The sequence below is a fragment of the Oncorhynchus tshawytscha genome, linkage group LG26 (assembly GCF_018296145.1).
Source record: "Oncorhynchus tshawytscha isolate Ot180627B linkage group LG26, Otsh_v2.0, whole genome shotgun sequence".
Taxonomy (NCBI): Eukaryota; Metazoa; Chordata; class Actinopteri; order Salmoniformes; family Salmonidae; genus Oncorhynchus; species Oncorhynchus tshawytscha.
In genome coordinates, this window is record NC_056454.1 from 44,655,682 (window position 1) to 44,683,221 (window position 27,540).

At 46.8% G+C, this 27,540-nt stretch overlaps 1 protein-coding gene across 1 annotated transcript in view; it reads left to right on the top strand.

The window, feature by feature from the left end:
- LOC112234325 (aryl hydrocarbon receptor-like) overlaps positions 1 to 27,540 on the top strand; it is a 55,946-nt gene that overhangs the window by 13,259 nt on the left and 15,147 nt on the right. Inside the window, exons 3-8 of the mRNA XM_042306791.1 lie at positions 8,369 to 8,469; positions 17,387 to 17,476; positions 19,972 to 20,098; positions 22,145 to 22,275; positions 22,619 to 22,821; positions 23,011 to 23,120. Coding sequence (XP_042162725.1) covers positions 8,369 to 8,469; positions 17,387 to 17,476; positions 19,972 to 20,098; positions 22,145 to 22,275; positions 22,619 to 22,821; positions 23,011 to 23,120 — 762 coding nt within the window. The remainder of the gene's footprint in view (positions 1 to 8,368; positions 8,470 to 17,386; positions 17,477 to 19,971; positions 20,099 to 22,144; positions 22,276 to 22,618; positions 22,822 to 23,010; positions 23,121 to 27,540) is intronic.

The window sequence follows — 27,540 nt, forward strand, 5'->3', positions numbered from 1 at the left end:
GTAGTTGTAGGACAAGGCAGTGGTAGGACGAGGCAGTGGTAGGACAAGGCTGGGCAGTGGCAGGACTGGGTAGTGGTAGGACGAGGCAGTGGTAGGACTGGGCAGTGGTAGGACGAGGCAGTGGTAGGACTGGGCAGTGGTAGGACGAGGCAGTGGTAGGACTGAGGCAGTGGTAGGACGGGGCAGTGGTAGGACGAGGCAGTGGTAGGACGGGGCAGCCTGTGAAATATGAAACATGTATTTTTATGTTTTTATTGCTTGTTTCCTTGTCTTATCAATAAATGGAACATTTCACTTATGTCTAAATACATTATTTCTCCATTATGCTCAGTTAAGTGTATTTGACCAAGCTAAGCTGTTAAATTCAGCTTCGGCTAAATTCATGCCCTCAGGTATTGCTGGAGCGCCATACAAATGTCAATCTATTGAGTTGATCTATAATTTCTGAGTTCATCAGTAACAACACAGCCCAGGCAACACCAGTAGGGCTTCAGTAATCAGTTTGGAGGCGTACCTTTTTCCTCATGGATGCGTTGGATGGACCACGTGACGGACCAGTACCAGAAAGCGCAGTGACCTACTACAATGGGATCAATAACAACAAAGCTTACCCTAACAGACTGGCTGGCAAAATATCGCTCAGGTCAAAGGACACGACACTGACCTGGGGTAATACCACTGGCCACATACTGAGACGCTCCATTACGCAATGGATGTCAACAGACCATGAAAGGCTACTATTGCTCAAGGTCTGAATATCAATGTATGGTTACGTATTATGGAAGGAGATGCTTTCTACTTTCTGCAAGCAAGTTTATAGCGTTGATGTGACAGTGGACTTAGACTATTTGTCTTTAGGGTAAATGGATGCTCGTTTGAGTTGGTACAGTAACGCAACAAAATCTAGGGCGTGGACATTGGCCAGAACTACTGAGACGAGATAGACTGTAGCTGACATATTTTAAACTCACAAATACTCACAGTCCCGATAATATGTCTGATATGATATGTCAAACCCCTGATAGAGAGATTGTTATGGGAATTAGGTCAGGGTGTCCACTCAACGCCCTCCACACAAGCTCCGTGTGATGGGGACAAGCCCCATCAGGTGTCTGGCCTTAGCATAGCGTCCAATCCTCTCCTACTCTGCTCTCTGCTGACCCCTCAGACAACAAAAGACCTGACCCGACCCCGTTTACCCAGTCATGTCAGAGGTTGTTGCAGGTCACAGTACGGGTCGTCGTAAAAGTCCTATTCCCATGACATCATCAGTATTCCAGACTTTTCTTTCATTCTCCCATTTCTTCTCTGTTCGTTGGGTTCTTTTAAATTCTGCCGTTATTTCTTCTCTGTTTGTTGGGTTTGGTCATTGAATCAATGAGACACTGACTCAATGGATTGATTGAGTAGACAGCTCTCTGAAGCGTCATGGTTTTTGCTTGGAAATAATACAGTTCTGTGTCTCTTCTGTAGAAATGTAATAGCTCAACAGTAAACCTTATGAGGTTATCAGACCAGAAGTCAGGCCAACTTCTAAGTCCCCCCGCTTTGTCCTGACCTGTTCATCTGTACCTGTCCTGACCTGTTCATCTGAAGCTGTCCTGACCTGTTCATCTGTAGCTGTCCTGACCTGTTCAACTATAGCTGTCCTGACCTGTTCATCTGAAGCTGTCCTGACCTGTTCATCTGTAGCTGTCCTGACCTGTTCATCTGTAGCTGTCCTGACCTGTTCATCTGTAGCTGTCCTGACCTGTTCATCTGTAGCTGTCCTGACCTGTTCATCTGTAGCTGTCCTGACCTGTTCATCTGTAGCTGTCCTGACCTGTTCATCTGTAGCTGTCCTGACCTGTTCATCTGTATCTGTCCTGACCTGTTCATCTATAGCTGTCCTGACCTGTTCATCTATAGCTGTCCTGACCTGTTCATCTGTAGCTGTCCTGACCTGTTCATCTGTAGCTGTCCTGACCTGTTCATCTGTAGCTGTCCTGACCTGTTCATCTGTAGCTGTCCTGACCTGTTCATCTGTATGTAGCTGTCCTGACCTGTTCATCTGTAGCTGTCCTGATCTGTTCATCTGTAGCTGTCCTGACCTGTTCATCTGTAGCTGTCCTGACCTGTTCATCTATAGCTGTCCTGACCTGTTCATCTGTAGCTGTCCTGACCTGTTCATCTATAGCTGTCCTGACCTGTTCATCTGTAGCTGTCCTGACCTGTTCATCTGTAGCTGTCCTGACCTGTTCATCTGTAGCTGTACTTTAAATGAAAAGGAAACACCGCATAATAATTGCTCCAATGCAATTATGTATTTTCCAATGTTTCTACAGCAAGTTGTCTTCATCAGGGTTTCAATACACTGCAGGTCACCAGTATAGGTTTTGATAGGTGTTTATAATCATGGCCGGCTATGTCCTGATATCATTGGTCAATATACAGATAATATAGAGAGAAAAAAATGCACAAATGGATATTCAATGATCACAGATGGCCTACAATTTCATCATAAATAGCCTAGTATACACATTGATTTAGAAAAGATAGCAGAAATGGTTTCAGATTAAACTCAACATTCAGACTATAGGAAGCGAAGGTCTTTAAATTAAACATCCATGCGGTCTCTTGTTTTAACAATAAATTGTCAAGGTCACCCCCTGTCCTAGGGAGGTGGACGTGTTTGATGCCGATATAGCGAAGGGGCGAAATAAGGTGGATCACTTCTAAAAAAGTGGGCAGCATCTGGGTATGTCAAGTTTTCACACCTAAAGGTGCTACGGTGCTCAGAGATTCTGACTTTTAGTTTTACCTTACTGTAGCCGCAACCACACACCCAGCAGTCTTCAATGTACTCAGTGTCTCAGCTCTCTGCATAAGCTCTCTGCATGGTTCTAATGTGACCGTGGAGTTGAGACAAGTGTTTGGCGAGCTATTGCAATGGATCATATTGCGCTTAATGCTTGTTCTGCCCCTCCAGATCGGTTCTGGAACCACTAAGCTGCTGGAGCCAATGAGGATAGATGAACCGAGAGAGAGTGTGAGTGGCAAGGAGGAGCACGGGAGTGGGAAGAAGGGAGAGAGGGATTAGCTTGGCGAGCAGTGAAGTGCAAAGGAGTTGTCACCTCATTTCACTCTGATGCAGCGTTAATGCGAATCTGTCTCTGTGTGTTGCTTCTCCTGCAATGCTGTTTTCTGTCTCTCAGTATCTCTCTGTGTTTCTTTCTCTCTGTCTCTCGCTCGCTGTTTCTTGCTCTCTCGCTTGCTCTCTCGCTTGCTTGCTCTCTCTCGCTTGCTCTCTCTCGCTTGCTCTCTCTCGCTTGCTCTCTCGCTTGCTCTCTCTCTCTCTCGTGTGTGTTTTCTCTGAATTCTGCTGGTGACAGACCACGTAGGGGCATACCATGAGTCTTGAGGTGACAGACCCCACGTAGGGGCATACCATGAGTCTTGAGGTGACAGACCACGTAGGAGCATACCATGAGTCTTGAGGTGAAAGACCCCACATAGGAGCATACCATGAGTCTTGAGGTGACAGACCCCACGTAGGGGCATTACCATGAGTCTTGAGGTGAAAGACCCCACATAGGAGCATACCATGAGTCTTGAGGTGACAGACCACGTAGGGGCATACCATGAGTCTTGAGGTGACAGACCACGTAGGAGCATACCATGAGTCTTGAGGTGACAGACCACGTAGGGGCATACCATGAGTTTTGAGGTGACAGACCACGTAGGGGCATACCATGAGTTTTGAGGTGACAGACCACGTAGGGGCATACCATGAGTTTTGAGGTGACAGACCACGTAGGGGCATACCATGAGTCTTGAGGTGAAAGACCACAAAACATATGGGTGAAACATCACACTGTGAAGAATAGGCGATAAGCTCCATGCATCCTGTTATAGGAGGTCCCATCTCGCAGAACAGAGTCTGTTTAGAACGCTGAGCATGATGACCTCACATTCTTATTTTAGACCATGAACTTGCTGACGTGTTAGTTCCCAAGCCATTATGACGTAACCAGGTTAGGCAAAGATAAAAGGCCTGGATGTGGATCGGAATTTTTAAGATGCTATTTGATGAAACTTTAATGAGCTGCAATCCTGTCCTGCATACAGTGCACTGAACATAAAGCTTTCTGACATTCACAGCAGTGCTTTGTAAACATTATTACAAGACTAAAGCTTCTGTCTCTCTATCCCTCCCTCCCCTCTTTCCTCTCCTCTCTCTCTCTCTTCCTCACTCTTGCCACTCTCTCTCTCCCTCCCTCCCCTCTTTCCTCTCCTCTCTCTCTCTCTTCCTCACTCTCTCCCCTCTTTCCTCTCCTCTCCCTCTCTCTTCCTCACTCTTGCTTCTCCCTCTCTCTCCCTCCCTCTTCTTTCCTCTCCTCTCCCTCTCTCTCCCTCCCTCTTCTTTCCTCTCCTCTCTCTCTCTCTCCCTCCCTCCCCTCTTTCCTCTCCTCTCTCTCTATCCCTCCCTCCCCTCTTTCCTCTCCCCTCTCTCTCCCCTCCCTCCCTCTTCTTTCCTCTCCTCTCCCTCTCTCTTCCTCACTCTTGCCTCTCTCTCTCCCTCCCTCCCTCTTCTTTCCTCTCCCTCTCTCTCTCTCTTCCTCACTCTTGCCTCTCTCTCTCTCTCTCCCTCCCTCCCTCCCTCTTCTTTCCTCTCCTCTCCCTCTCTCTTCCTCACTCTTGCCTCTCTCTCTCTCTCCCTCTCTCTTCTTTCCTCTCCTCTCTCTCTCTCCCTCCCTCTTCTTTCCTCTCCTCTCCCTCTCTCCCTCCCTCCTCTTTCCTCTCCTCTCTCTCCCTCCCTCCCTCTTCTTTCCTCTCCTCTCTCTCTCTCTTCCTCTTTCCTCTCCTCTCCCTCCCTCCTCTTTCCTCTCCTCTTCCTCTCTCTCCCTCCCTCTTCTTTCCTCTCCTCTCTCTCTCCTCCCTCCTCTTTCCTCTCCTCTCTCTCTCTCCCTCCCTCCTCTTTCCTCTCCTCTCCCTCTCCCTCCCTCCCTCTTCTTTCCTCTCCTCTCTCTCTCTCCCTCCCTCCTCTTTCCTCTCCTCTCCCTCTCTCTCCTCTCTCTCTCTCTCCCTCCCTCCTCTTTCCTCTCCTCTCCCTCTCTCTCCTCTCCTCTCTCTCCCTCCCTCCTCTTTCCTCTCCTCTCCCCTCTCCCTCCCTCCCTCCCTCTTCTTTCCTCTCCTCTCCCTCTCTCTCCTCTCCTCTCTCTCCCTCCCTCCTCTTTCCTCTCCTCTCCCTCTCCCTCCCTCCCTCTTCTTTCCTCTCCTCTCTCTCTCTCCCTCCCTCCCTCTTCTTTCCTCTCCTCTCCCTCTTCTTTCCTCTCCTCTCCCTCTCTCTCTCTCCCTCCCTCCCTCCCTCTTCTTTCCTCTCCTCTCTCTCTCTCCCTCCCTCTTCTTTCCTCTCCTCTCTCCCTCTCCCTCCCTCCCTCTTCTTTCCTCTCCTCTCTCTCCCTCCCCTCCCTCTTCTTTCCTCTCCCTCTCTCTCTATCCCTCCCTCCCTCTTTCCTCTCCTCTCTCTCTCTCTTCCTCACTCTTGCCTCTCTCTCTCTCCCTCCCTCCCCTCTTTCCTCTCCTCTCTCTCTCTCTTCCTCACTCTTGTCTCTCTCTCTCTCCCTCCCCTCTTTCCTCTTCTCTCCCTCTCTCTTCCTCCTCTTGCCTCTCCCTCTCTCTCCCTCCCTCTTCTTTCCTCTCCTCTCCCTCTCTCTCCCTCCCTCTTCTTTCCTCTCTCTCTCTCTCCCTCCCTCCCCTCTTTCCTCTCCTCTCTCTCCCTCCCTCCCTCTTTCCTCTCCTCTCTCTCTATCCCTCCCTCCCTCTTCTTTCCTCTCACCTCTCTCTCCCTCCCTCCCTCTTCTTTCCTCTCCTCTCCCTCTCTCTTCCTCACTCTTGCCTCTCTCTCTCCCTCCCTCCCTCCCTCTTCTTTCCTCTCCTCTCCCTCTCTCTTCCTCACTCTTGCCTCTCTCTCTCTCCCTCCCTCCCTCCCTCCCTCTCTCTCTTGCTACCTCCCTCTTCTTTCCTCTCCTCTCTCTCCCTCCCTCCTCTTTCCTCTCCTCTCTCTCCCTCCCTCCTCTTTCCTCTCCTCTCCCTCTCCCTCCCTCCCTCTTCTTTCCTCTCCTCTCTCTCTCCCTCCCTCCCTCCTCTTTCCTCTCCTCTCTCTTCTCCTCTCCTCTCTCTCCCTCCCTCCTCTTTCCTCTCCCTCTCTCTCCTCTCCTCTCTCTCCCTCCCTCCTCTTTCCTCTCCTCTCCCTCTCCCTCCCCTCCCTCTTCTTTCCTCTCCTCTCCCTCTCTCTCCTCTCCTCTCTCTCCCTCCATCCTCTTTTCCTCTCCTCTCCCTCTCCCTCCCTCCCTCTTCTTTCCTCTCCTCTCTCTCTCCCTCCCTCCCTCTTCTTTCCTCTCCTCTCTCTCTCCCTCCCTCCCTCTTCTTTCCTCTCCCTCTCTCTCTCTCCCTCCCTCCCTCTTCTTTCCCTCTCCCTCCCTCTCTCTCCCTCCCTCCCTCTTCTTTCCTCTCCCTCTCTCTCTTTCTCTCTCTCCCTCCCTCCCTCCCTCTTCTTTCCTCTCCTCTCCCTCTCCCTCCCTCCCTCTTCTTTCCTCTCCTCTCTCTCTCCCTCCCTCCCTCTTCTTTCCTCTCCTCTCCCTCTCTCTCTCTCTCCCTCCCTCCCTCTTCTTTCCTCTCCTCTCCCTCTCCCTCCCTCCCTCTTCTTTCCTCTCCTCTCTCTCTCTCCCTCCCTCCCTCTTCTTTCCTCTCCTCTCCCTCTCTCTCTCTCCCTCCCTCTTCTTTCCTCTCCTCTCTCTCTCCCTCCCTTCCTCTTCTTTCCTCTCCTCTCCCTCTCTCTCCCTCCCTCTTCTTTCCTCTCCTCTCTCTCTCTCCCTCCCTCCCTCTTCTTTCCTCTCCTCTCCCTCTCTCTCCCTCCCTCTTCTTTCCTCTCCTCTCTCCCTCTCCCTCCCTCCCTCTTCTTTCCTCTCCTCTCTCTCTCCCTCCCTCCCTCTTCTTTCCTCTCCCTCTCTCTCCCCTCCCTCTTCTTTCCTCTCCTCTCTCTCTCTCCCTCCCTCCCTCTTCTTTCCTCTCTCTCTCTCTCTCCCCTCCCTCTTCTTTCCTCTCCTCTCTCTCTCTCCCTCCCTCCCTCTTCTTTCCTCTCCTCTCTCTCTCTCCCTCCCTCCCTCTTCTTTCCTCTCCTCTCCCTCTCTCTCTCCTCCCTCCCTTCTTTCCTCTCCTCTCCTCTCTCTCTCTCCCTCCCTCTTCTTTCCTCTCCTCTCTCCCTCTTCTTTCCTCTCCTCTCTCTCTCTCCTCCCTCCCTCTTCTTTCCTCTCCCTCTCTCTCTCTCCCTCCCTCTTCTTTCCTCTCCTCTCCCTCTCTCTCTCTCCCTCCCTCTTCTTTCCTCTCCTCTCTCTCTCTCTCCCTCCTTCTTTCCTCTCCCTCTCTCCCTCTCTCTCCCTCCCTCTTCTTTCCTCTCCCTCCTCTCCCTCTTCTTTCCTCTCTCTCTCTCTCTCTCTCTCTCTCCCTCTCCTCTTCCCTCTCCTCTCCCTCTCTCTCTCCCTCCCTCCCTCTTCTTTCCTCTCCTCTCCCTCTCTCCCTCTCTCTCCCTCCCTCTTCTTTCCTCTCCTCTCTCTCTCTCTCCCTCCCTCTTCTTTCCTCTCCTCTCCCTCTCTCTCCATCCCTCTTCTTTCCTCTCCCTCTCTCTCTTCTTTCCCTCCCTCTTCTTTCCTCTCCTCTCTCCCTCTTCTTTCCTCTCCTCTCTCTCTCCCTCCCTCCCTCTTCTTTCCTCTCCCCTCTCCCTCCCTCCCTCTTCTTTCCTCTCCTCTCTCTCTCCCTCCCTCCCTCTTCTTTCCTCTCTCTCTCTCCCTCTCCCTCCCTCCCTCTTCTTTCCTCTCCTCTCCCCTCTCTCTCTCCCTCCCTCTTCTTTCCTCTCCTCTCTCCCTCTTCTTTCCTCTCCTCTCTCTCTCCTCCCTCCCTCTTCTTTCCTCTCCTCTCCCTCTCCCTCTCTCCCTCCCTCCCTCTTCTTTCCTCTCCTCTCCCTCTCTCTCTCTCCCTCCCTGCCTCTTCTTTCCTCTCCCCTCTCTCTCCCCTCCCTCTTCTTTCCTCTCCTCTCCCTCTCTCTCCCTCCCTCTTCTTTCCTCTCCTCTCCCTCTCTCTCCCTCCCTCTTCTTTCCTCTCCTCTCTCTCCCTCCCTCCCTCTTCTTTCCTCTCCCTCTCTCTCTCTCTCCCTCCCTCCCTCTTCTTTCCTCTCCTCTCCCTCTCTCTCCCTCCCTCTTCTTTCCTCTCCTCTCCCTCTCTCTCCCTCCCTCTTCTTTCCTCTCCTCTCTCTCCCTCCCTCCCTCTTCTTTCCTCTCCTCTCCCTCTTCTTTCCTCCTCTCTTTCTCTCTCTGTGTCTCTCTGTCTGCAGTTGCCCTGAAGAACTGTACTTGCAGTGGTGGCAGCGCTGACAACAACAAAGCCACAGGATTGGAGGACAGTTGGCTGCCTGAAGGAGAACTGTTGCTGCAGGTCAGTGCTAAAAGACATGTGGAATCTTCTAAAAGATAAAAACAACTGTCTTTACTTTTGGTAATTAATTACAAGGCTTAATATCCAGTGATGAAGTGTTGGATATACCCCATAACTCACTGGCCTCACTTTGTCTTAAATCCAAAAATGTAACAGCTTGTTTGTATCTCCGGTTATCAATTCCCATAATACACCGCAATACTCCCATAATTTTGTCATACATTATCATTTCATTTAGTTTACGATTCTATCACAATTTCTAGGGAGCTATTTTCATTTTGTTTCTCTGTATGTGTGATTGAGTGGAGAGTGATCTAGTTGGCTGCCAGATCTCTTTTGGATAAGCCAGAGTCATTGATTTTCCAGTCCAGTTCCCCTGTTGTATGTGCAGCACAGTGGAATTCCAGAGCAGAACAGAGGAAACAGTCTGCCAGACATCACTGCCCTATGAGCGAAGTTTCATTATTATGATAAACCTACATCTCTCCAATGTGTTAGTAATGAAGCATGAGAGCTCATTCCGGGGAGGAGGAAATATTTTATTCAGATTGAGATAACAGCCACGGGACATTTTAAAAGACAGGGAGGCAGGACGAAAAGGCGAGGTTAGGGGAAGAAGGGGAGCGGTGAAGATTTCTCTCTTTGTGGTTCGACATCAGACACTTAGTAGTGAATTGTAGAGGAGCTGTGAGGTCATCCATTATTTACATCAAGAGAGGAGGGGGAAAATAGAGTTTTCACCTCTCACTGTCATTGTTGAAAATAGACTCCGACCACCTCTTATTCTCAAAGTAGTCCCACAGAAGCCTGACACCCTCCACCGTGTGGGAAAGTAGCCTGACACCCTCCACCATGTGGGAAAGTAGCCTGACACCCTCCACCATGTGGGAAAGTAGCCTGACACCCTCCACCGTGTGGGAAAGTAGCCTGACACCCTCCACCGTGTGGGAAAGTAGCCTGACGCCCTCCACCGTGTGGGAAAGTAGCCTGACACCCTCCACCGTGTGGGAAAGTAGCCTGACACCCTCCACCATGTGGGAAAGTAGCCTGACACCCTCCACCGTGTGGGAAAGTAGCCTGACACCCTCCACCGTGTGGGAAAGTAGCCTGACACCCTCCACCGTGTGGGAAAGTAGCCTGACACCCTCCACCATGTGGGAAAGTAGCCTGACACCCTCCACCATGTGGGAAAGTAGCCTGACACCCTCCACCGTGTGGGAAAGTAGCCTGACACCCTCCACAGTGTGGGAAAGTAGTTCTGCAGAATGCAGACAGATCCTGTAAGTTTTGGTACTGTACCAGCATGCAAAAATGCAAAGCGATTGGGATTCTGGTCTCTTTTCTGTTCAACCAGGAAGTCTATAACCTAGTTTCCACACATTGTGGTTCTATGATTTCAAGAGTTCAACTGTGTTCATATGGGATCTGCCACTAGGGGCTTGTTACATTTATTTCACTTCAACAATGTGTAGTTGCTGAATGCCTGGTACATTAGACCCTGGAAGTTGGCTATTTACTTACAAGATGGTGTACAAACCATTCAAGCTGACATGATAGTGTTTATGTTTCACTGGACTGCTTACACACAGAGAGGATGTGCTGTAGATAATTGGGGTGAATCATTGATTATTAGTAAAAGCAACATGACATGCCTTAGTCATGGTTCAGCCCCTGGGAAGACTGAGGCTACTTTCTGTGGATGCAACCATTGCAATGTGTGTGTGTGTTAACAAATCAGGTGATGGATGAACATGCTAATGTCTGTTTTGTTTGAGTAAGGTAGACATGGTTGTATGCCTGTTTGTGCATTTGTTTACACAATGTTCCTGTGTACGAGGGAGTGTGTTTAGTGGGGTGGAAACATGGGACCAGCTCTTCCTGTTTGGGATAAAACAAATGAGTGACTAATCCATCTATCTTTTTTTCCTGACATTATTTGTTTATCTCTCCAGTTCAGAACAAACCCTTCTTGCATGTAACACACTGACAACCCCTCATCCACTCCAGGGTGCAGAGTCCACCAATATCCCTGTAGGACACCTCACAACCACTACCGTCATATGTTGCTTAAGTAATCAAAAAATGTCTCGTTAAGCTAAATTCAGTAAATATAAAACATATCTAAGTCTGTTTGAGATGCATGTTGGAACAGAACCCAGAGATATGAAAATACTCAGGAAGAACCAGACAAGGCACCAGGATAAAGGGACTAAGGGGGCAGTTGAAATCGGTTCTTGCATTGGAATTGTATTGAATTCTGCTTATTTCACAATGAACATAAAGTTCAAATGCCCAGACTCTGAGACCATTGGTTAAGTGTTTTTTAAGTGACAGGATAGAGCTAAATCTGTAGCAGCACAATGGACTGCGGCCTACACACCACACGCCGTTTTGGTAATGAATATAGGCTACAGGATAGATAGGGTAATTCGCATATTACAAAGTGCCTATGTGAATACAGCCGTACACACAGCTGTCTTACCAAAATAATGCAAACTAAATGCTGAAAGTAATAGCCTAGTTATTCATGCATTGAAACAAACATACTGAGTAGCAGTTTGGCTTAGAATACTGACACAACTGTGATGCAAACGAATGAATGAGAACAGAATAAAGCAGCGTTTCTAAGTAGAAGGCCTAGTAAATAACATATCAGATTTAAGACATGACACAATCTACATTTAGGCTAGTTACATTAACAGTAAACAAAAGGTGAAAGGAGATCCAGATAACCAGAACATAGCCTACAGTGAGATGCAGCCTACAGTGAGATGCAGCCTACAGTGAGATGCAGCCTACAGTGAGATGCAGCCTACAGTGAGATGCAGCCTACAGTGAGATGCAGCCTACTACAGTGAGATGCAGCCTACTACAGTGAGATGCAGCCTACTACAGTGAGATGCAGCCTACTACAGTGAGATGCAGCCTACTGCAGTGAGATGCAGCCTACTGCAGTGAGATGCAGCCTACTGCAGTGAGATGCAGCCTACAGTCTACTACAGTGAGATGCAGCCTACAGCCTGCAACAGTGAGATGCAGTCTACTACAGTGAGATGCAGCATACAGCCTACTGCAGTGAGATGCAGCCTACAGTCTACTACAGTGAGATGCAGTCTACTACAGTGAGATGCAGCCTACTACAGTGACATGCAGCCTACAGTCTACTACAGTGAGATGCAGTCTACTACAGTGAGATGCAGCCTACTGCAGTGAGATGCAGCATACAGCCTACTACAGTGAGATGCAGCCTACTACAGTGAGATGCAGTCTACTACAGCGAGATGCAGCCTACTGCAGTGAGATGCAGCCTACAGTCTACTGCAGTGAGATGCAGCCTACAGTCTACTACAGTGAGATGCAGCCTACAGTCTACTACAGTGAGATGCAGCCTACAGTCTACTACAGTTAGATGCAGCCTACAGTCTACTGCAGTGAGATGCAGCCTACTACAGTGAGATGCAGTCTACTACAGTGAGATGCAGCCTACAGTGAGATGCAGCCTACAGTGAGATGCAGCCTACTACAGTGAGATGCAGCCTACTACAGTGAGATGCAGCCTACTACAGTGAGATGCAGCCTACTACAGTGAGATGCAGCCTACTACAGTGAGATGCAACCTACTGCAGTGAGATGCAGCCTACTGCAGTGAGATGCAGCCTACTGCAGTGAGATGCAGCCTACAGTCTACTACAGTGAGATGCAGCCTACAGCCTGCAACAGTGAGATGCAGTCTACTACAGTGAGATGCAGCATACAGCCTACTGCAGTGAGATGCAGCCTACAGTCTACTACAGTGAGATGCAGTCTACTACAGTGAGATGCAGCCTACTACAGTGACATGCAGCCTACAGTCTACTACAGTGAGATGCAGTCTACTACAGTGAGATGCAGCCTACTGCAGTGAGATGCAGCATACAGCCTTCTACAGTGAGATGCAGCCTACTACAGTGAGATGCAGTCTACTACAGTGAGATGCAGCCTACTACAGCGAGATGCAGCCTACTGCAGTGAGATGCAGCCTACAGTCTACTGCAGTGAGATGCAGCCTACAGTCTACTACAGTGAGATGCAGCCTACAGTCTACTACAGTGAGATGCAGCCTACAGTCTACTACAGTGAGATGCAGCCTACAGTCTACTGCAGTGAGATGCAGCCTACTACAGTGAGATGCAGTCTACTACAGTGAGATGCAGCCTACAGTCTACTACAGTGAGATGCAGCCTACAGCCTGCTACAGTGAGATGCAGCCTACTACAGTGAGATGCAGCCTACTACAGTGAGATGCAGCCTGCAACAGTCTACTACAGTGAGATGCAGTCTATTACAGTGAGATGCAGCCTACTACAGTGAGATGCAGCCTGCAACAGTCTACTACAGTGAGATGCAGTCTACTACAGTGAGATGCAGCCTACTACAGTGAGATGCAGCCTACTACAGTGAGATGCAGCCTGCAACAGTCTACTACAGTGAGATGCAGTCTACTACAGTGAGATACAGCCTACTACAGTGAGATGCCGCCTACTGCAGTGAGATGCAGCCTACTACAGTGAGATGCAGCCTACTACAGTGAGATGCCGCCTACTACAGTGAGATGCAGTCTACTACAGTGAGATGCAGCCTACTACAGTGAGATGCAGCCTACTACAGTGAGATGCAGTCTACAGTCTACTACAGCGAGATGCAGCCTACAGTCTACTACAGTGAGATGCAGCCTACTACAGTGAGATGGAGCCTACTACAGTGAGATGCAGCCTACAGTCTACTACAGTGAGATGCAGCCTACAGTCTACTACAGTGAGATGCAGTCTATTACAGTAAGATGCAGCCTACAGTCTACTACAGTGAGATATAGCCTCCTACAATGAGATACAGCCATGCACAGCTGTCTTGCCAAACAAAAAGGCCTATAAGCCCACTTTCAACCTGGAGAACCATGCCGCTCATGAGTATGGGACAATACATTTCTGTGCATCAAATTTTACTCGTAGTCAATTAAGCAATGCCAGCCTACTATTACGTCCAGTTCCGTTTACAACCACAAAAACCCCTAGGCTACCAAGAAAACCCCTAGGCTACCAAGAAAACCCCTAGGCTACCAAGAAAACCATAGTAGAATGGATCTATTTCTATGATGAAACATGTTGATATGTAGCTATACCCAGGGGCTTCATTTGGGTTCTTGCATTGGAATTATATTGAATTCTGCAGTAACTGAGTATTCCAGCTACTCTCTTCCTATGAACCAGTTGCTATTTAATGAATGTTTATGGACAGAGAACCTGCGGCTAGGTTATGATGATTCTAGGCTAACCTGGGCTGGCTCCTTTGTTCTAAGATCGCAAGGAAGAATCGGCAGGTGGAGCGCGCTGTGGAGCCATTATCCTTGCGGAATGGTAGGTAGACTCTGCCCGCAGAGCTAGCTGCCGCTTGGCAGCATCATGGCATCGGCATGGTGGATTGATGCTGCTGCTCATCTCTCTCCTTTTTTTGTTTGGGTACTTTGGCGAAGCCAATTTTTGATATCCATTGTGGCACTGGGAAATTAGCTGGTTTGAGCTAGCTAAATAGGCTAAGGCTAATAACACTAAAGCTTTTTACAGCTAGCTAAGAAGCTAACTAAACTCTGTAATGGTGAGGCAGAGTTGAGGGAAGGAGCTTCAATGGTAAACTTGACCCAGCCCTTTATAAATACATACAAAATAACAGGGGGAGGCATATTCACTGAGCCTACCACAGATGGAAACACAAAGGAGTCCTACCTAACTGCCCCGTGGCTTTCCATACCCCCCCTACAAACACAGCAACACGCTCTGTCCATTGTGCTGACACAGTGCAGCAGAGATTTTTTTTTTTTCACCTTTATTTAACCAGGTAGGCCAGTTGAGAACAAGTTCTCATTTGCAACTGCGACCTGGCCAAGATAAAGCATAGCAGTGTGAGCAGACAACACAGAGTTACACATGGAATAAACAATTAACAAGTCAATAACACAGTAGAAAACAAAGGGGGGAGTCTATATACAATGTGTGCAAAAGGCATGAGGAGGTAGGCGAATAATTACAATTTTGCAGATTAACACTGGAGTGATAAATGATCAGATGGTCATCTACAGGTAGAGATATTGGTGTGCAAAAGAGCAAGTAAATAAATAAAAACAGTATGGGGATGAGGTAGGTGAAAATGGGTGGGCTATTTACCAATAGACTATGTACAGCAGCAGCGATCGGTTAGCTGCTCAGATAGCTGATGTTTGAAGTTGGTGAGGGAGATAAAAGTCTCCAACTTCAGCGATTTTTGCAATTCGTTCCAGTCACAGGCAGCAGAGTACTGGAACGAAAGGCGGCCAAATGAGGTGTTGGCTTTAGGGATGATCAGTGAGATACACCTGCTGGAGCGCATGCTACGGATGGGTGTTGCCATCATGACCAGTGAACTGAGATAAGGCGGAGCTTTACCTAGCATGGACTTGTAGATGACCTGGAGCCAGTGGGTCTGGCGACTGATATGTAACGAGGGCCAGCCGACTAGAGCATACAGGTCGCAGTGGTGGGTGGTATAAGGTGCTTTAGTGACAAAACGGATGGCACTGTGATAGACTGCATCCAGTTTGCTGAGTAGAGTGTTGGAAGCCATTTTGTAGATGACATCGCCGAAGTCGAGGATCGGTAGGATAGTCAGTTTTACTAGGGTAAGCTTGGCGGCGTGAGTGAAGGAGGCTTTGTTACGGAATAGAAAGCCGACTCTTGATTTGATTTTCGATTGGAGATGTTTGATATGAGTCTGGAAGGAGAGTTTGCAGTCTAGCCAGACACCTAGGTACTTATAGATGTCCACATATTCAAGGTCGGAACCATCCAGGGTGGTGATGCTAGTCGGGCATGCGGGTGCAGGCAGCGATCGGTTGAAAAGCATGCATTTGGTTTTACTAGCGTTTAAGAGCAGTTGGAGGCCACGGAAGGAGTGTTGTATGGCATTGAAGCTTGTTTGGAGGTTAGATAGCACAGTGTCCAATGACGGGCCGAAAGTATATAGAATGGTGTAGTCTGCGTAGAGGGGGATCAGGGAATCGCCCGCTGCAAGAGCAACATCATTGATATATACAGAGAAAAGAGTCGGCCCGAGAATTGAACCCTGTGGCACCCCCATAGAGACTGCCAGAGGACCGGACAGCATGCCCTCCGATTTGACACACTGAACTCTGTCTGCAAAGTAATTGGTGAACCAGGCAAGGCATTTTTGCTGTTTTTATATAGGGACATAAAACTAAAACAACTGAGGGGGCTAAGCCCCCTTTACCCCGTTGTGGAACTTGGTCTGCTAAGAAAGGAAGGACTATGCCTAATGGAAGGACTAAGCCTAATGGAAGGACTAAGCCTAATGGAAGGACTAAGCCTACAGTGAGATGCAGCCTACTACAGTGAGATGCAGCCTACTACAGTGAGATGCAGTCTACTACAGTGAGATGCAGTCTACTACAGTTAGATGCAGCCTACAGTCTACTGCAGTGAGGTACAGCCTACTACAGTGAGATGCAGCCTACTACAGTGAGATGCAGCCCACAGTCTACTACAGTGAGATACAGCCTACTACAGTGAGATACAGTCTACTACAGTGAGATGCAGCCTACTACAGTGAGATGCAGCCTACTACAGTGAGATGCAGCCCACAGTCTACTACAGTGAGATGCAGTCTACTAGTGAGATGCAGCGTACAGTCTACTTCAGTGAGGTACAGCCTACTACAGTGAGATGCAGCCTACTACAGTGAGATACAGCCCACAGTCTACTACAGTGAGATGCAACCTACTACAGTGAGATGCAGTCTACTACAGTGAGATGCAGTCTACTACAGTTAGATGCAGCCTACAGTCTACTACAGTGAGATGCAGCCTACTACAGTTAGATGCAGCCTACAGTCTACTACAGTGAGATGCAGCCTACTACAGTTAGATGCAGCCTACTACAGTGAGATGCAGCCCACAGTCTACTACAGTGAGATGCAGTCTACTAGTGAGATGCAGCCTACTACAGTGAGATACAGTCTACTACAGTGAGGTACAGCCTACTACAGTGAGATGCAGCCTACAGTGTATTTTTCCCCCGCTTTATTTTGACAGGGAGTCATGCTGAGACCAAGGTCTCTTTTACCGTTGAGCCCTGGATACACATCAGTATACACATCAATATATACATCAGTCCACATCAATATATACATCAGTCCACATCAATATATACATCAGTCCACATCAATATACACATCAATAATATACACATCAGTACACATCAATATACACATCAGTCCACATCAATATACACATCAGTCCACATCAATATACACATCAATATACACATCAGTACACCTCAATATACACATCAGTATACACATCAGTACACATCAATATATACATCAGTACACATCAATATATACTTCAGTCCACATCAATATACACATCAGTACACATCAGTATACACATCAGTACACCTCAATATACACATCAATATACACATCAGTACACCTCAATATACACATCAGTACACATCAATATATACATCAGTACACATCAATATATACTTCAGTCCACATCAATATACACATCAATATACACATCAGTACACATCAGTACACCTCAATATACACATCAGTACACATCAGTACACATAAGTATACAAATCAGTACACCTCAATATATACATCAGTACACATCAATACACGAAAAGCAAAACACAATCATAGAAAACAAACACATTCTTCAGTAAAAGAGTCCTCAGTCTGCCATTTGAATTGCCATAGGGGCGCCACCATCCAATTTTAGAGAGCAAACAAACTAAAAGCTGCTTTTTCCTGACTCGGTGTCATCAGTGAGTTGCATTGTGTTGTATAACAATCTTTTGTTATCTTGTGCATGTTTGACATACAGGCTCTGAACGGCTTCGTCCTGGTGGTCACTAATGACGGGACCATTTTCTACTCCTCTCACACCATTCAGGATTACCTGGGCTTCCACCAGGTACCGTACAGATTGTCCCTCCTCCCTTTCCGTACCCCCAGTGAAGGTTCTATTCCTAAAGCATGACCAGGGTGTTCTGTGCCTCAGCTCATTCATAATAGACAAGCAGGCATCTGGTGAGGCAGCTGGATCGTCTCTGGGATCCTGGCTGACTAATAGCATTAATTCTACTGCTGGGTCAGCCTGGTACAGCATTCACATGCATGTTTGCAAACATTAAAGCATAATCCTCCATCGACACATGGTCATCTCTGCTTGAGGTTTTTATCATTAATTGCATGCAATACAAACATAGAATGATCCCCTGTAGAGACAGATGCCTATAGATGCTATGGCATCAAATAATTGGTTAGATTTGATCTCAATGAGACTAATCTGTATAAACCTGATTTAAATTTAAATAATATTCATTGGAGTTATGGTTGGGTTTGAGGGTTGCGTGCGGTGTCTGCTGCGAACTGTCAGGGGCCGTTGTCTGGGCCCTACCTGCTTGGTGAGGAGTCTGATTCTGCTCAGCAGGTCCACAGAGAGAGACTGGGTGAGACCAGTCTATTAATAGCTTGGCCTTTAGTGGAAAGAGACCACCAGCCGTGGTAGTGAGCAGTGGGCAGCAGCCCTGACCAGCACCACAGCATCACAGACCCTGCAGAGATGGATGGGAATATGGCGGGGGATGGGGGAGATAGTGAAGAGGCACAAAGGATTAAAGCACTTGTCACACATTATGCAGTCTGCTGTATGACATTCAGGCTCTGGAGAAGTTCAGCACACACTGAGACACTGGTAATTCAACACACTCTTGGAGAGATATCACAGACCCCTTCAGTATAGCGATGTTCCCATAACGTCACTCCTTCAGTATAGCGATGTTCCCATAACGTCACTCCTTCAGCATAGCGATGTTCCCATAACGTCACTCCTTCAGTATAGCGATGTTCTATAACGTCACTCCTTCAGCATAGCGATGTTCCCATAACGTCACTCCTTCAGTATAGCGATGTTCCCATAACGTCACTCCTTCAGCATAGCGATGTTCCCATAACGTCACTCCTTCAGCATAGCGATGTTCCCATAACGTCACTCCTTCAGTATAGCGATGTTCTATAACGTCACTCCTTCAGCATAGCGATGTTCCCATAACGTCACTCCTTCAGTATAGCGATGTTCTATAACGTCACTTTTTCAGTATAGCGATGTTCCCATAACGTCACTCCTTCAGTATAGCGATGTTCCCATAACGTCACTCCTTCAGTACAGCGATGTTCCCATAACATCACTCCTTCAGCATAGCAATGTTCCCATAACGTCACTCCTTCAGTATAGCGATGTTCCCATAACGTCACTCCTTCAGTATAGCGATGTTCTATAACGTCACTTTTTCAGTATAGCGATGTTCCCATAACGTCACTCCTTCAGTACAGCGATGTTCCCATAACATCACTCCTTCAGCATAGCAATGTTCCCATAACGTCACTCCTTCAGTATAGCGATGTTCCCATAACGTCACTCCTTCAGTATAGCGATGTTCCCATAACGTCACTCCTTCAGTAAACAGTGCATTCGGAGTATTCAGACCCCTTGACTTTTTCCACATTTTGTTTCGTTTTTAGACATTTTTGCGAATTTATAAAAAGACAAACCAAAATCATCATTTACATAAGTAATCAAACCCTTTACTCAGTCCCTTGTTGAAATAACTTTGGCAGCGATTACAGCCTTGAGTCTTCTTGGGTATGACGCTACAAGCTTGGCACACCTGCATTTGGGGAGATTCCCCCAATCTTCTTCTTTGCAGATCCTCGCAAGCTCTGTCAGGTTGGATGGGGGGGTCGCTATTTTCAGGTCTCTCCAGAGATGTTCAATTGGGTTCAAGTCCGGGCTCTGGCTGGGCCACCCAAGGACATTCAGAGACTTGTTCTGAACCTTCGCCCCAGTTTGAGGTCCTGAGCACTTTGGAGCAGGTTTTTGCATTTACCACAGGTGGACTCCATTCAAGTTGTAGAAACATCTCAAGGATGATCAATGGAAACAGGATGCACCTGAGCTCAATTTTGAGTCTCATACAAAGGGTCTGAATACCTCTGTAAATAAGGCATTTTTGTTTTATTTATGTTTTCTAAAAACCCGTTTTCCCTTTGTCATTATGGGGTATTGTGTGTAGATTGATGAGTATTTTTTAAATCCATTTCAGAATAAGGCTGTAACATTAAAAAAATGTGGAAAAAGTAAAGGGGCCTGAATACTTTCCGAATGCACTGTAGCAGTATAGTGTCTGAAGTTCCCATAACGTAATTTACATAAGGATCTATCGTTTAGACATTGTTTGTGTCTGTGTTGTGCATGCTTCCCATCTTTATTTTAACTGCCTCCATGTGATGGATGTCTCTATAATCCCTCCTTCCTTTCATACCCCCTCTCTCTCCCTACACCCTCTCTCTCCCCTCTTCCTCGCTCTCTTCCCCCCCTCCCTCTTCCTCTCTCTCTCTTTCCTTCAGACTGATATTATGCATCAGAGTGTGTATGAGTTGGTCCACACTGAGGACCAGCAGGAGCTGAGGAGGAACCTCCATTGGGCCCTCAACCCACCTGCCATCATGGACACACTGGGAAAGTCCTCCTCAGGTGACTTCCTACCTCCGCGTTAGACCCTGAAACACCACCTCCGTGTTAGACCCTGAAACACCACCTCTGTGTTAGAATACTGAAACACCACCTCCGTGTTAGAATACTGAAACACCACCTCCGTGTTAGAATACTGAAACACCACCTCCGTGTTAGAATACTGAAACACCACCTCCGTGTTAGAATACTGAAACACCACCTCCACGTTAGACCCTGAAACACCACCTCCATATTAGACCCTGAAACACCACCTCCGTGTTAGATCCTGAAACACCACCTCCGTGTTAGAATACTGAAACACCACCTCCGTGTTAGAATACTGAAACACCACCTCCGTGTTAGAATACTGAAACACCACCTCCGCGTTAGACCCTGAAACACCACCTCCATATTAGACCCTGAAACACCACCTCCGTGTTAGACCCTGAAACACCACCTCCGTGTTACACTGAAACACCACCTCCGTGTTAGACCCTGAAACACCACCTCCGTGTTAGACCCTGAAACAACACCTCTCTGTTAGACCCTGAAACACCACCTCCGTGTTAGAATACTGAAACACCACCTCCGTGTTAGACCCTGAAACACCACCTCTGTTAGACCCTGAAACACCACCTCTGTTAGACCCTGAAACACCACCTCTCTGTTAGACCCTGAAATACCACCTCCGCGTTAGACCCTGAAACTCCACCTCCGCGTTAGACCCTGAAACACCACCTCTGTTAGACCCTGAAACTCCACCTCCGCGTTAGACCCTGAAACTCCACCTCCGCGTTAGACCCTGAAACTCCACCTCTGTGTTAGACCCTGAAACACCACCTCCGTGTTAGAATACTGAAACACCACCCCTCTGTTAGACCCTGTTAGAAACACCACCTCTGTTAGACCCTGAAACACCACCTCTCTGTTAGACCCTGAAACTCCACCTCCGCGTTAGACCCTGAAACTCCACCTCCGTGTTAGAATACTGAAACACCACCTCCGTGTTAGACACCATGAAACACCACCTCCGTGTTAGACCCTGAAACACCACCTCCGTGTTAGAATACTGAAACACCACCTCTCTGTTAGACCCTGAAACACCACCTCTGTTAGACACTGAAACACCACCTCTCTGTTAGACACTGAAACACCACCTCCGTGTTAGACACTGAAACACCACCTCCGTGTTAGACCCTGAAACACCACCTCCGTGTTAGACCCTGAAACACCACCCCCGTGTTAGAATACTGAAACACCACCTCCTCACCTCCTTTCCTATGAATACCCTCTGCATAATGCATTACAAATGCAGTTATAACACCTTATGAAGTATGCGTAATGCATTACATAAGTATATAATAACTCATTATTATGCATTATATAAAACATCTATAATTAATAAATACTCATAAACATTCAAGAAAGGCTCAGGCCTCTGCACCGACTTAAACTCTCCACTAGTGGGTGGTGTTGCACATTTGTTATTCCCCTGCAAGAGAGGAAGCCGTCACATGTCGAGCTAAGACGACATTAGCCTCTGGTGCTAATTACATAAGTGTATTTTCAACAGAGCCAGGAGACCACGCCCATTGAGGTCAGGGCACACAGTCAGGTCAAAACAGAATACAGAAAAGAACAGAAGCAGAACAGTTAGCATTTAGAATGTGCTGAGGGATATTTGAATAAGGCTTTGTTTAAAGTGTCATGACACATCTCTAAGCAGACACCCAAGCCAGACACCTCACGTCAGCTTTTCTTTCAAGCCCAAACATTCATGTCAACACACAGTCAACAATGTTGTTATTCATTTAGCTTTTTGTGTTGATGAATTCCTGTACTATCATAAAAATAATTATTATTTCATGAGATTACATAATCAGGTTGTCACTGATTACCCGTTTGTATGACCATCTTAGAGAAGTTGCACACATTTTGTTCTGTTTCTACATGACTGAACTGTATGCTGTAATCTTGAGGATCGTTTCCAAATATAGTACAAGAGGTGGTTAGATGATTTTGATGATAAAAGCCTGGTCTGAACATGTCATATCTTCTGATCCATAGATGTGGAGCCAGAGAGCAGCACCACTGTGACCTATAACCCTGAGCAGCTCCCACCAGAGAACTCCTCCTTCCTGGAGAGGAACTTCGTGTGCCGCTTCCGCTGCCTCCTGGACACCTCCTCTGGCTTCCTGGTGAGTCTCTCAGCTTCCTGGTGAGTCTGTCAGCTTCCTGGTGAGTCTCTCAGCTTCCTGGTGAGTCTCTCAGCTTCCTGGTAGGTGTTATTGACACCTCACCCCGACCGAATGCCTACAATCTCCCAATAGTGTTGGTCTATTAGTATTTTAAGCTCACTCAGAGGAAAGCTCACACATTGACATAGGGTGATGTGAAATACACGTTGAAATACAATTTTGATGGATGTAAATCAGATTGTTGTTGGATAGACTTTGGACAGATATTCAAACACATGGACAATCGAAGACGAAAAGATACATGTCTAAGACAAAATGTTTGCGTTCTCTCCCCCCCTGCCAGGCCCTGAGTCTGCAGGGCAGGCTGAAGTTCCTGCGTGGTCAGAACCAGCGGCAGGAAAACAGGGTCAAGGCGCCGCCCCAGCTGGCCCTGTTTGCCATCGCTACGCCTCTCCAGCCCCCCTCCATCCTGGAGATCAGGACCAAGAACATGACCTTCAGAACCAAACACAAGCTGGACTTCACCCCCATGGCCTGCGACGCAAAGTACGCTCACACTGACTTCCCTGTTATTATGATAATGTTGTGGTGACAGTTGCAATCATCAAAATAAATAGACTACTATTACAATAGTATTGAATAGACTGTCATTTGTCAGTCATACTGCTATTGTTATGTAGTACTGGTTATTATATGATGTGAAATAATTGTTTATTGACATCATCCCTTTTGCAGGGGGAAAATTGTGCTTGGGTATACTGAAGCTGAACTTCGGGTGCGAGGCTCTGGGTATCAGTTTATCCATGCGGCGGATATGTTGTACTGCGCTGAGAACCATGTCCGAAGTAAGCCTCATCTCCATTATGTCTACCTAAAAATACAAAGATGGGAGTATTTATTTTGGATTGGGTTGAATTGGTTCTGTCCTCAAAACATTGGTGAGGCTGGGTCTGACCAGGTCAAAGATGGTGGTCACAGAGTTCGGACAGCTTTCCCAAGTAATCCCAGTGGATTACGGCGCAGATTGAGCAAAGCCGCAGAGCTGCTAGGGGATAGGATAGGCCACAGATACACTACATGATCAGCAGCAATAATCCATATACACTACAACAAATAGTATGTGGACACCTGCTCGTCGAATATCTCATTCCAAAATCATGGGCGTTAATATGGAGTTGGTCCCCCTTTTGCTGCTATAACAGCCTCCACTCGTCTGGGAAGGCTTTCCACTAGATGTTGGAACATTGCTACGGGGACTTGCTTCCATTCAACCACAAGCGTTTGTGAGGTCGGACACTGATGTTAGGCCTGGCTCGCAGTCGGCGTTCCAATTCATCCTAAAGGTGTTCGATGGGGTTATCATGCTGAAACAGGAAAGCGCCTTTCCCAAACTGTTGCCACAAAGTTGGATTCACAGAATCATCTAGAATGTCATTGTATGCTACATGGTGCCAGATGGTGAAGCGTGATTCATCACTCCAGAGAACGCGTTTCTATTGCTCCAGAGTCCAATGGCAGTGAGCTTTACACCACTCCAGCCGATTCTTGGCATGGCTCATGGTGATCTTAGGCTTGTGTGCGGCTGCTCGGCCACGGAAACCCATTTCATGAAGCTCCCGACGAACAGTTCTTGTGCTGACGTTGCTTCCAGAGGCAGTTTGGAACTTGGTAGTGAGTGTTGCAACCGAGGACAGATGATTTTTTTACGCGCTTTGTGCTTCGGCACTCCGCTGTCCCGTTCTGTTATCTTGGGTATTTGTTTTTATTATGGATCCCCATTAGCTGCTTCCTGGGGTCCAAACACATTAAAGCACTTACATTACATATAAAACAAAATATAAAACAGTACATAATATAAAATTATTACACCACTACTTATCTACAATACAAAATGGAAAATACCGTCATACTACAATATTACAATGTATGCGCGTATGTGTCTGTACCTTTGTGTGTGTCTCTTCACATTCCCCGTTGTTCCACAAGGTATACTTTTACCAGTTTTTTTAATATATTTTTTTATCTGATTCTACTGCTTGCATCGGTTACTTGATGTGGAATAGAGTTCCATGTAGTCATGGCTCAATGTAGTACTGTGCGCCTCCTATGGTCTGTTCTGAACTTGGGGACTGTGAAGTGACCTCTGGTGGCATGTCTTGTGGGGTATGCATGGGTGTCCGAGCTGTGTGCTTGTATTTTAAGCAGACAGCTCAGTACATTCAGCTTGTCAACACCTCTTACAAAAACAAGTAATGAGGAAGTCAATCTCTCTTCCACTTTGAGCCATGAGAGACTGACATGCATGTCATTAATGTTAGCTCTCCGTGTACTTGTAAGGCCCAGCTGTGCTGCCCTGTTCTGAGCCAACTGCAATTTTCCCAAGTCCCTCTTTGTGGCACCTGACCACATGACTGAACAGTAGTCCAGGTGCGACAAAACTAGGGCCTGTAGGACCTGCCTTGTTGATAGTGTTGTTAAGAATGCAGAGCAGCGCTTTATTATGGACAGACTTCTCCCCATCTTAGCTTCTCCCCACTTTTGGGCTCCCTAATGGTGCAGAGGACTAAGGCACTGCATCTCAGTGCTGAAGGCGTCCCTACAGACACCCTGGTTCGAATCCAGGCTGTATCACAACCGGCCGTGATTGGGAGTCCCATAGGGCAGCGCACAATGGGCCCAGCATTGTCTAGATTTGGCCGGTGTAGGCCATTATTGTCAATAAGAATTTGTTCTTAACTGACTTGCCTAGTTAAATAAAGGTTAACATTTGTATTTTTTTAATACTGTTGTATCAATATGTTTTGACCATGACAGTTTGCAACTTAGAGTTACTCCAGGCAGTTTAGTCACCTCAACTTGCTCAATTTTCACATTATTCATTACGAGATGTAGTTGAGGTTTAGTGAATGATTTGTCCCAAATACAATGCTTTAAGCTTTGGAAATATTTAGGACTCATTTGTTGTCACCCATTCTGAAACTAACTGCAGCTCTTTGTTGAGTGTTGCAGTCATTTCAGTCGCTGTAGTAGCTGACGTGTTGAGTGATCCGCATACATAGACACTCTGGCTTTACTCAACATTCACAGTGTAGGTTGGAAAAAGTATGTGAACCCCTAGGCTAATGACTTCTCCAAAAGCTAATTGAAGTCAGGAGTCAGCTAACCTGGAGATTGGAGATGTTGGTTAGAGCTGCCCTGAAATATTAAAAAAACACTGAAAAAATAGAGTTTGCTATTCACATGAAGCATTGCCTGACATGAACCATGCAACAAACAAAAGAGATCTCAGAAGACCTAAGATTGAGAATTGTTGACTTGCATAAAGCTGGAAAGGGTTACCAATGTATCTCTAAAAGTCTTGATGTTCATCAGTCCACGATAAGACAAATTGTCTATAAACTGAGAAAGTGCAGCACTGTTGCTACTCTCCCTAGGAGTGGCCGTCCTGCAAAGATGACTGCAAGACCACAGCGCATAACGCTCAATGAGATTAAGAAGAATCCTAGAGTGTCAGCTGAAGATTTACAGAAATCTCTGGAACATGCTAACATCTCTGTTGACGAGTCTACGACACGTAAAACACTAAACAAGAATGGTGTTCATCGAAGGACACCACGGAAGAAGCCACTGTTGTCCAAAAAAAAACATTGCTGCACGTCTGAAGTTCGCAAAAAGCACCTAGGATCTTCCACAGCACTACTGGTAAAATATTCTGTGGACAGATTGAACTAAAGTTGAGTTGTTTGGAAGGAACACACAACACTGTGTGGAGAAAAAAAGGTACAGCACACCAACATCAAAACCTCATCCCAACTGTAAAGTATGGTGTAGGGAGCATCATGGTTTGGGGCTGCTTTGCTGCCTCAGGGCCTGGACAGCTTGCTATCATCGACGGAAAAATGAATTCCCATGTTTATCAAGACATTTTGCAGGCGAATAAGGCTATCTGTCAATTGAAGCTCAACAGAAGTTGGGTGATGCAACAGGACAATGACCCAAAACACAGAAGTAAATCAACAACGGAATGGCTTCAACAGAAGTATACGCCTTCTGGAGTGGCCCAGTCAGAGACCTGACCTCAACCTGATTTGAGATGCTGTGGCATGACCTCAAACAGTTCACACCAGACATCCCAAGAATATTGCTGAACTGAAACAGTTTTGTAAAGAGGAATGGTCCAAAATTCCTCCTGACCGTTGTGCAGGTCTGATATGCAACTACAGACACGTTTGGTTGAGGTTATTGCTGCCAAAGGAGAGTCAACCAGTTATTAAATCCAAGGGTTCACGTACTTTTCCCACCCTGCACTATGAATGTTTACACGGTGTGTTCAATAAAGACATGAAAACATATAATTGTTTGTGTGTTATTAGTTTAAGCATTCTGTGTCTATTGTTGTGACTTAGATGAAGATCAAATCTAATTTTATGACCAATTTATGCAGAAATTCAGGTAATTCCAAAGGGGTCAAATACTTTTTCTTGCAGTAACACATATACATTTTTCCAGTAGCAGATTATGATCAATAATGTCAAAAGCTGCACTGAAGTCCAACAAAGCAGCCCCAACAATATTTTTTATCATCAACTTCTCTCAGCCAATCATCAGCCATTTGTGTAAGTGCTGTGCTTGTTGAATGTCCTTCCCTAAAGCATGCTGAAATTCTGTTGTCAATTGGTTTACTGTGAAATAGCATTGTATCTGGTCAAACACAATTTTTTTACTCAGGGTTGGTAACAGGCTGATTGGTCGGCTATTTGAGCCAGTTAAGGGGGCATGGTTTGCGAAAGGACTTTTGCTTCCCTCCAGGCCTGAGAGCACACACTTTCTATTAGGCTTAAATCGAAGATATGGCAAATAGGAGTGGCAATATCGTCCACTATTATCCTCAGTAATTTTCCATCAAGATTGTCAGACCCCGGTGGCTTGTCATTGTTGATAGACAACAACAATTTTCCACCTCTTCCACACTCACTTAACAGAATTCAAAAGTACAGTGCTTGTCTTTCATAATTTGGTCAGATATACTTGGATGTGTAGTGTCAGCTTTTGTTGCTGGCATGTCATGCCTAACTTATCTTGCCAATGAAAAAGTAATTAAAGTGGTTGGCAAAATCAGTGGGTTTTGTGATGAATGAGCCACCTGATTCAATCAATGATGGAGCCGAGTTTGCCTTTTTCCCAAAATGTTATTTAAGGTGCTCCAAAGCATTTTACTATCATTCTTTATATAATTTATTTTTGTTTCATAGTGTAGTTTCTTTC